Source organism: Simochromis diagramma, unplaced genomic scaffold, assembly GCF_900408965.1.
Source record: "Simochromis diagramma unplaced genomic scaffold, fSimDia1.1 OVJJ01000123.1, whole genome shotgun sequence".
Classification (NCBI taxonomy): Eukaryota; Metazoa; Chordata; class Actinopteri; order Cichliformes; family Cichlidae; genus Simochromis; species Simochromis diagramma.
The window spans coordinates 5,379,076-5,389,311 of NW_024386778.1; the positions used below are offsets into that span (position 1 = coordinate 5,379,076).

Sequence of the window (10,236 nt, forward strand, 5' to 3'; positions counted from 1 at the left end):
AGAAGTGTAGTCGGATGGTAACAAAGAGAGGGAAGGTAGTCAGAACTACCAGAAGGCAACATTGCAGACATAGAGGACAGTTACAAGTACCCGGGGATCCCGCAGGCAAATGGGAACCATGAAGAGGCCGCTAGAAAGGCTGCAACCACCAAGTACCTGCAGAGGGTCAGGCAAGTCCTGAGGAGTCAGCTGAATGGTAAGAACAAGATCCGGGCCATCAACTCGTACGCCCTGCCCGTGATCAGGTACCCTGCTGGGGTAATAGGCTGGCCAAAGGAGGAGATACAAGCCACTGACATAAAGACAAGAAAGCTCCTTACCATGCATGGAGGGTTTCACCCCAAGTCCAGCACCCTGAGGTTGTACGCTAAGCGGAAGGAAGGGGGCCGGGGACTGGTGAGTGTCAGCACCACAGTCCAGGATGAGACAAGGAACATCCAAGAATACATTGGGAAGATGGCCCCAACTGACCGAGTGCTCAGTGAATACCTCAGGCAGCAGAAACCCAAGAAAGAGGAGGGAGACGAGGAACCATCATGGAAGGACAGGCCCCTGCACGGTATGTACCACCGGCAGATAGAGGAGGTGGCTGATATCCAGAAATCCTACCAGTGGCTGGACAAAGCTGGACTGAAAGACAGCACAGAGGCACTAATCATGGCAGCACAAGAACAAGCTCTGAGTACAAGATCCATAGAGGCTGGGGTCTATCACACCAGGCAAGACCCCAGGTGCAGGCTGTGTAAAGATGCCCCAGAGACAATCCAGCACATAACAGCAGGGTGCAAAATGCTAGTAGGCAAGGCATACATGGAACGCCACAACCAAGTGGCCGGCATAGTGTACAGGAACATCTGTGCCGAGTATAACCTGGAAGTCCCGAGGTCAAAATGGGAGATGCCCCCAAGGGTGGTGGAGAATGACCGAGCTAAGATCCTGTGGGACTTCCAGATACAGACGGACAAAATGGTGGTGGCTAACCAACCGGACATAGTGGTGGTAGACAAACAGAAGAAGACGGCCGTAGTGATCGACGTAGCGGTTCCGAATGACAGCAATATCAGGAAGAAGGAACACGAGAAGCTGGAGAAATACCAAGGGCTCAGAGAAGAGCTCGAGAGGATGTGGAGGGTGAAGGTAACGGTGGTCCCCGTGGTAATCGGAGCACTAGGTGCGGTGACTCCCAAGCTAGGCGAGTGGCTCCAGCAGATCCCGGGAATAACATCGGAGATCTCTGTCCAGAAGAGCGCAGTCCTGGGAACAGCTAAGATACTGCGCAGGACCCTCAAGCTCCCAGGCCTCTGGTAGAGGACCCGAGCTTGAAGGATAAACCGCCCGCAGGGGCGTGCTGGGTGTTTTTTTTTATTTTATTTACACATATATATATATATATATATATATATATACATACATACACACATCAGGGGTGCAACGATACACAAAATTCACGGTTCGATATTTTTTCGATACAAAAAAATGTTCATGCATTTTTAATTTGTCATTTATTAAAATTATAAATATATATTTTAACTCAAAAGTACAGTTTTTAAATTTAACCCTAACCCTTGTGCGTGTTTTTTATTTGACAGCGAATGCGCACCTGCGGACCACTTATGTGCAGCCCTGGTTATTTAGCTCATCATATTGCAGCCACAGAATTCTTTGTCCATGAAACATAGCATTAAGCTGCACTTTCTTTTTGCCTTATAGTCTGATTTGTCATAACTTCTCCGTTTTGTGGTAAGCTTTTCTTTGGCTGTCACTTCTTCACCCTGACCTGTCTTATTTGGCTCAGCAGAACTGAAATGCTTTTACACGCTCACTCACATAAGCTCAGCGATTCTCTGCGCGATCAACCTCTCACATGTTTAAGCTTGCTGCGGGAGATTTCACTTGTCATGTTTGCATAGTAAGCTAACGATTAATAAGACGATGTCAGAGGAATTGGTGCACAAATTATCATCACTCACAGATCAGTGCTGTCGCTCTCTATACACAGTTCGCACGATTGCAAAGTGAAAGCAAAAAAACAAGCGCAAATTCAAACGCGACTTCAATATGTCACATATTGACAGTGGCTCACCGATGCCAATGACATAATTACCCAGCTACATTTCTGAAAGAATGCAAAAGCATTGACATATATTTTTCCTACAATAGCCCGACGGGCAGGGAAGAGATATTTTGGTAGCCCGACTGAAAAAATCGCTAGCTCCGGGACGTCGGGCTAGCGATATTGCAAGCCCTGTATCTGATTGAGGAATCACTCATCTTTGGAAAAGAGAGTTTATTACAGAGAAATGGCTCTTTCCAAAATAAAAGCTATACTATCCGCTTCTTCTGGGCTATATTCTCAGCAGCATAAGGAGAATCATGTGCTAACAGCTGTCTAAATGACTCGGCTAAAGTTAGTAGCATGCTTGCTTTTTTTTGTCTGCTTCCACTTGTCTTTGCACTAGGATGATGTCGGCGTAAATGTGCAGTCATATTCGTTGTGTTCCCACTAGTGCTTTCAGGTTAATCTCGTTGAAATGACCTTAACGCCACAACACGGCAAATCTCCGTTAACGAGCTACCGCCGATCGCTCCGTGCATGGGGCTAGACGGCAAACACGTTAACGAGCTAACTGCGCTAACACACTAGTTCACACCAATGTAATTGAGCATTGCATGGCACATCCAACATACTGTTTTACTTTAGTCCATGACTCGCTTACCTTCAGGGTCATACGTCACATGAAAACCAAAATAATTCCAAACGCCAGATCTGAATGTTGCAAGTAGAGCTTAACTTCTGTCTCGCTAGCTTGCCCTGCGCTCTTCCTTCTGACTATGCTGTCTGTGTTGAGCGCTCAGTGGATCTGCGCTCGACAGTGCAGCCTAGGCGGAGTAGTCGAACACAGATTCACTGAGCGCTCAACACAGACAGCATCGTCAGAAGGAAAATTGATAAAATAAATTACAAATGTTGTATTGTTCGATACATATGCGTACCGAACCGAAAGCACTGTATCGAACGGTTCAATATCGATACGAATATCGTTGCACCCCTAATATATATATATATATATATATATATTTATGGTAAATGGCTTGTATTTATATAGCGCTTTTACTAGTCCCTAAGGACCCCAAAGCGCTTTACACAACCAGTCATCCACCCATTCACACACACATTCACACACTGGTGATGGCAAGCTACATTGTAGCCACAGCCACCCTGGGGCGCACTGACAGAGGCGAGGCTGCCGGACACTGGCGCCACCGGGCCCTCTGACCACTCTGACCACCATATATATATACACAGTGAGGCAAAACAGTATTTAGTCAGCCACCGATTGTGCAAGTTCCCCCACTTAAAATGATGACAGAGGTCAGTAATTTGCACCAGAGGTACACTTCAACTGTGAGAGACAGAATGTGGAAAAAAAAAAAATCCATGAATTCACATGGTAGGATTTGTAAAGAATTTATTCGTAAATTAGGGTGGAAAATAAGTATTTGGTCACCTCAAACAAGGAAAATCTCTGGCTCTCACAGACCTGTAACGTCTTCTGTAAGAAGCTTTTCTGTCCCCCACTCGTTACCTGTATGAATGGCACCTGTTTGAACTCATCATCTGTATAAAAGACACCTGTCCACAGCCTCAAACAGTCAGACTCCAAACTCCGCCATGGCCAAGACCAAAGAGCTTTCGAAGGACACCAGGAAAAGTATTGTAGACCTGCACCAGACTGGGAAGAGTGAATCTACAATAGGCAAGCAGCTTGGTGTGAAAAAATCAACTGTGGGAGCAATCATCAGAGAATGGAAGACATACAAGACCACTGATAATCTCCCTCGATCTGGGGCTCCACGCAAGATCTCATCCCGTGGGGTCAAAATGATCATGAGAACGGTGAGCAAAGATCCCAGAACCACACGGGGGGACCTGGTGAATGACCTGCAGAGAGCTGGGAACAAAGTAACAAAGGTCACCATCAGTAACACACTACAACGGCAGGGAATCAAATCCCGCAGTGCCAGACGTGTTCCGCTGCTGAAGCCAGTGCATGTCCAGGCCCGTCTGAAGTTTGCCAGAGAGCACATGGATGATACAGCAGAGGATTGGGAGAATGTCATGTGGTCAGATGTAACCAAAGTAGAACTTTTTGGTATAAACTCAACTCGTCGTGTTTGGAGGAAGAAGAATACTGAGTTGCATCCCAAGAACACCATACCTACTGTGAAGCATGGGGGTGGAAACATCATGCTATGGGGCTGTTTTTCTGCCAAGGGGACAGGACGACTGATCCGTGTTAAGGACAGAATGAATGGGGCCATGTATCGTGAGATTTTGAGCCAAAACCTCCTTCCATCAGTGAGAACTTTGAAGATGAAACGAGGCTGGGTCTTCCAACATGACAATGATCCAAAACACACCGCCCGGGCAACAAAGGAGTGGCTCCGTAAGAAGCATTTGAAAGTCCTGGAGTGGCCTAGCCAGTCTCCAGACCTCAACCCCATAGCAAATCTGTGGCGGGAGTTGAAAGTCCGTGTTGCTCGGCGACAGCCCCAAAACATCACTGCTCTCGAGAAGATCTGCATGGAGGAATGGGCCAAAATACCAGCTACTGTGTGTGCAAACCTAGTAAAGACCTATAGTAAACGTTTGACCTCTGTTATTGCCAACAAAGGTTATGTTACAAAGTATTGAGTTGTATTTTTGTTATTGACCAAATACTTATTTTCCACCCTGATTTACGAATAAATTCTTTACAAATCCTACCATGTGGATTCATGGATTTTTTTTTCCACATTCTGTCTCTCACAGTTGAAGTGTACCTCTGGTGCAAATTACTGACCTCTGTCATCATTTTAAGTGGGGGAACTTGCACAATCGGTGGCTGACTAAATACTTTTTTGCCCCACTGTATGTATGTATATATATATATATATATATATATTTTTTTTTTTTTTTAATAACTCAAATGAGCCTCGGACAAGAGAGCCTAATTTCTGCTGTTCAATACTAAAGAAACTACACTTTTAAAATTATGCAAAATTGCAGAATATTTTTAAGGTTATATGATATAAAAAGCCAGGCCAGCAAACTCTGCTTCATGTTTTTCTGTTTTATCCTCAATTATTTTGACACAAAAGCATCTGCTGTGATGCTCACACCACTGATGAAGTCTCGCAGTGTCAGTACTGATAGATGATCAGAATTATAATATTTCTGTATGTCTGAGGCAAAATTGAATCGAATCAGCAAACAGCTCATCAGAGGAGGCAGAGATGATGATTAAGTTTAACATTGTCTACAATACTACCAAAGAGTGCCAAAGCACTTTAAGCACAAGCACTTTTTCAGTAACTTATCTTTCTTGTAGAACTGTGCTCCAAATAAAGAACGTTGTGCTGACAAGATTGTTAGTTAATCATTTACAAATGAATATTGTCTATATGGACAGCAATTTTCCCCACAAAAAAGTGAACATGTAAAACTGCAGTGTTAAGCGGTGCGGTTGAAAAATTTGGGTGCGACTTAACTTTTGTGCTGGTGCACCTAACTTTTTTGTTAGGCGCACCAGTGTAACCGTGGCTAAAAGTTAGTCTAGATCCCTGAAAAGCAAATGCCAAAGTGTTCAACTTTGAAGGAATGTAGCGACTGTTAGGTCACTTCCATTAATTGACATTTCAAAGATATTGCACAGGATGGTCCTCATTTCTGTATAGCACATGGTGACTTACGTAGACTTTCTCCAGGGTGGCAACAAACAGATGGGTAACTTTTGCTACTTGGCGGAAGGCGAGGCCAGTGACAGGGCTAGCTCCCTCATGCAGAGTCAGAGTTTTACTGTGACGATCTCTGGTGATGTCACCTTTGGTCAAAACCACACTGCCATCCGTGAAGCCTGCCAGGAAACACAAAATCTGCTATAACCTTTCAGAATGACCACTGGGTCAGTAGACCAAAAGAACCTTTCTTCGAGTCTTACCAATTGCCATAAAGTTCAGGTTTTCGTGCACACTGAGGCAAGAAACTTCAGTTGGTTTGTTGCCTGGAATTGCAGGAAATATCCTAGTGCAGAGAGGGTTTCCACTGTCCCTCTTGTCCAGGTTCCAGACCTTTACCTAAGAAATAAGAAATATTCAGTTTAGCAGTGGTTTCTGTATGTGTGTTTTGAAAATGAGACTTCTCTGGGAAACATCAGGCTTACTACAGGGTTTATTCCATGTTCATCCTGACCCACTGACACAAGGATGCTGTGTTGCCTAAGCTGGTAGAGATGTGTAACTCGCAACTTGTAGGCCTGAAAAGACATCAGCTGCAAGGAGCGCATCAAAAGCCAGATCTTACCTTCCATATGTAACACTACAAAGGTTAAGGATAATTATATTTACAAAACAATTTCTAAAATACAAAAAAGCTGTTTATAAAATTGCTGCAAAATTAATTAAAAAAAATACCCCATCCTTTTCTCTTTTCAATATACTTACATAAATGTATATGCTTACATACTATATGCACAGTATATTTTATTTTAATATTATTCGTCAAGACCTGGTTCCAAGTAATTTCACAAGTTATATTATATTGTGAAAGTGTCATACTTCTTTCCTTTGTAGTTTCATACTTGTGACTGATGAGGAAATATCTGAATTTATTAATAAATCTAGGCCTTCTGCCTGTCATCTTAACCCACTTCAACTCAAGTGGAAGTCCTGTTTATCCCCTCTCCTGACGTTATTCACTCTAGTCTAATTTAACTGTTCCGCTCTTAAAACAATTGTGATAATTCCAACACTTGAGAAACCTGGTGCAGACCCTTTCACCTTAACTACCTTTTCTTTCAAAAGAAAAACTTACTATCACCTTACTAAACAATGTTTAACCTGTTTAAACAATTGCAGTCTCGTTTTCAGCCACAGAAACTTAAGATCATTTGTGATTTTAACTATACTTGTGCTGCTCCAGTTGTCAGTGGTTTTTTCCACGTGGGTCTTTCTTAGATCAACATTTTATTATTTATGTTTTGGTCAGATTTTTACTCAATTTCATTTCTATGCCAATGACATAGAAATGACATAGTTTCATGGCCATTCAATTGAGTTCCGCTGTCTCACTAGGCCAGTATTAATCATTTTCTAAAGCCCTGTGGGTCTCCATCGGATACCCGTGCAAGGCGGTTATAATAAACTCGATTAGCATCTAACGTGCTGGTGTGCATGTCAACCCGTTCTGTTGTACACTATTTTTTTTTACGAACTTTGCGCGGCTTTTCCCTTACTTTTTCTTGCTGGAATAAACACGATGACTAACTACAAGTTCCCAGTAAAGCTAAAGATTAAGTGGGAAATACGTAAAATGTAGTTTTAGGCGGAAAGAAGTCCACGAGGGTTCGTGGAGTCTCAGACAAGCAGTCGAGCCTCAACTCCAACGATAACGTATACATTTGCATGTAGATTGATATGGCGCAGAAAACGAAGCCAGCCTAGCTCTGTCGCCGCCTACAACCTACTGCTTCAATAACCTGCAAAGACAATAGTTACTTATCTCGAAGATATGCTCTACATTACCTGAATTAAAATTTTACTGTCACGAATTCTGGGTTATTTAGCGTCAGTTATCAGCAAGCTAGCATCACATCAGCTAATGTAGCTAACTGTTGCCATTTAAGGATATCTCCGAGAACGATATGACCCCGACCGGAGTCAGAAGCCGAGATCCCTTTTGGGAGAAGAAAGTTTTTCCCATTGTCATCTGGGTCCTTCACCGTATCCTTATCAAAGAAGACAAATTTCCTCCACTGTAAGAACGCTGCCATTTTGTTAGTATTTGCAGACTGGGGTGTTGTCATGTGACACGTGAGTCACATGACCAAATCGCTGGTTCTCCATTTCCTGGCTATAGCAGGCATGAGGCAGACCTGGGCCCTATTTCAGGAAGCCGGTTTAGAAAACTCAGAGTGAAAAACGATACTCAGGGTTGAGTAACCCCAAACTGTCCAACTCGGAATATTCGGTTTCAGAAAGGCTGATAACAATTAGTTCAGTCAACGCGGAGTTGCTTTAACCCCAAGTTAAGCGCGCGCACGAGGATACATAAAGCCCTGATTAGTGGAGCACAGATTAAGCGAGTCACCATGGAGACGGAGGGAAAGAAGGCGCGGTCAATGTATTTTACAGCGCTTGAGGCCGAAATTCTGATGGCAGCATATGCCGATAACATGCAAATTTTGCGGAAAAAAAGTAACACAGCCTCAGCTGCAAAAGAAAGGGAGCATGCATGGCAAAACATAGCCGACAGAGTCAATGCGTGAGTGTTAATTTAAACATCGATCTAGGGATTTCCACCCATTTAACACGTTATTATATTTTATTTTATTTTATTTTTTAATTTGTACATTTTATTTTGTGATGTGATGTGAGCGCAGGTGCAACCCAACAGGCCCCAAACGTTCCTGGCAGCAAGTAAAAATGAAATATAAAAATATAGTCCAAACAGGTAAGGTGTAATTGTATTATGAGCCATAGTGCTTGGTCTGTTTGTCCTATGTCATTCAATTGCAGTTAGAGGCTACATTAATTTCCCCTCTGTAAGCACTTATTGAAATTATCTGAGCACATTACAAGTACATATTTGCTTACTCTGTATGCTCAAATGTGACCTGTTATAGCCAACAGAAAAAAAAGCGGAGGCCCGAAAAACAGGTGGGGGTCCTCCACCACCACCACTCACAGAGGCTGAGCAGTTGGCTTCCACATTTGTGATAATGTTGGCAGCATCACATATGATCTTCACAGTGCAGAGAACACAAATTAACATCCATTACTATAATGAAATAATTTGTTAGTTTGAAATGCTACAGGGAACTATGTACCTGTACATTAATGCTGTGGAAAGACTTCCTGTTCACACAGTCTCCTTCATTTACTGAAGGAGCAATAATTGGAATGAAAACAAATGCTGTTGTGACAGTGATGTACACTGTCTTGTTGGTATATATGTATCAATCTAATAAACTTAAACCTACACCATCCTCCCTATTCTGGTATTTTAAACAGTACTTACCAGAAATATCAAACAACCTAATCAATAATTACATATACCTAACTAGCAGGGTTGCCAACTCCCAGCAAAAAAATAGGGGACCACCCCCCCACCCTCCGCCTCATGATGCTTAATCGACGTAATCGACTTTAATGTATTGCCAGGGTAAAACAAATGCACAGAAACCAGTTATTTTTCTACAGTAATTAAATAGATTCAATATCTTTCTGCAACAGAATTGCAGACTGCACACATGGTACTATAGCTTATTAGGGCATATATTAGACTTAATATTTACTATATACAATAATGAATTTGTATATATTTTACATCAGATGACCACTTTGGTTGTAAGATTCGGTTGTATTTATTAAAACCTAGACATTTTAAATGAGAATAAGAAAGAAAAGTATACGCTGTGGCTCCAGTAAACATCAGCTGATACTAGAAAGTAATATCAAATAAATTATAACAACAGCTTATCAAGCTTAAACGTGTTGCTGTTGTTTAGCGCGACATCCGCTGGTTTCGTCTTTCTGGCGCAAAGTGGGAGATAAACAAACGAGACGGGACTTAGGACAGCAAAGCCGATCAGCTGATCATTGATCAGTTTCATGATTGAAGTAGCAACAGGAGATGGAGGGGGAGAGAACGAGAGAAGAAGAGGCAGCTATGCAGCGTAAAGACACAGAATAACTCCAGCTTTGTGTCTTTTTTAAATTTTTTTGCTGAAGTTCGGGACAAATGACGTTCCTTTACACCTAAATACAGAACTTTAAAGTTCGACCTCATCGGCTGTAATTGGTCCAGCCCAGAGTCGATCATGACCATTTGGCCAATCCACCACCTTTCATTGTTTATACCGTTACAAAACAAACAAACAAACAAAAAAAACCGTCGGCCCATTAAAAACGAAAAATCACCATCAGCCCACCGGGCAGATGCCCGGTATGCCCGATGGCCAGTCCAATGGCAGCGGTTATACCGTTTACAGTTATATATGGTACAGATGAAGGTGAGAGGGGGGTTACTGGGGCTTCGTTAGGTACACCTGTTTAGCAGATCCTACAAAAATATCTAATCAACCAATCAAGTCACAGTACCTTAGTGTATTTAGGAATGTTGAAAAAACCTGTTTAAGTTCTAATCGAACCTCAGAATGAGGAAGAAAAGTGGTTTAAGTGACTTTGGCAAGGTTG

General features: G+C 42.6%; 1 protein-coding gene across 1 annotated transcript in view; it reads right to left on the bottom strand.

Moving 5' to 3' along the window:
• vps11 (VPS11 core subunit of CORVET and HOPS complexes) overlaps window positions 1-7,934 on the bottom strand; it is a 30,888-nt gene extending 22,954 nt beyond the window's left edge. Inside the window, exons 1-4 of the mRNA XM_040012514.1 lie at window positions 7,670-7,934; window positions 6,204-6,352; window positions 5,982-6,117; window positions 5,734-5,897 (exon numbers count right to left, since the gene is read on the bottom strand). Coding sequence (XP_039868448.1) covers window positions 5,734-5,897; window positions 5,982-6,117; window positions 6,204-6,352; window positions 7,670-7,844 — 624 coding nt within the window. The 5' untranslated portion in view covers window positions 7,845-7,934. The remainder of the gene's footprint in view (window positions 1-5,733; window positions 5,898-5,981; window positions 6,118-6,203; window positions 6,353-7,669) is intronic.
• Window positions 7,935-10,236: the final 2,302 nt, after the last annotated feature.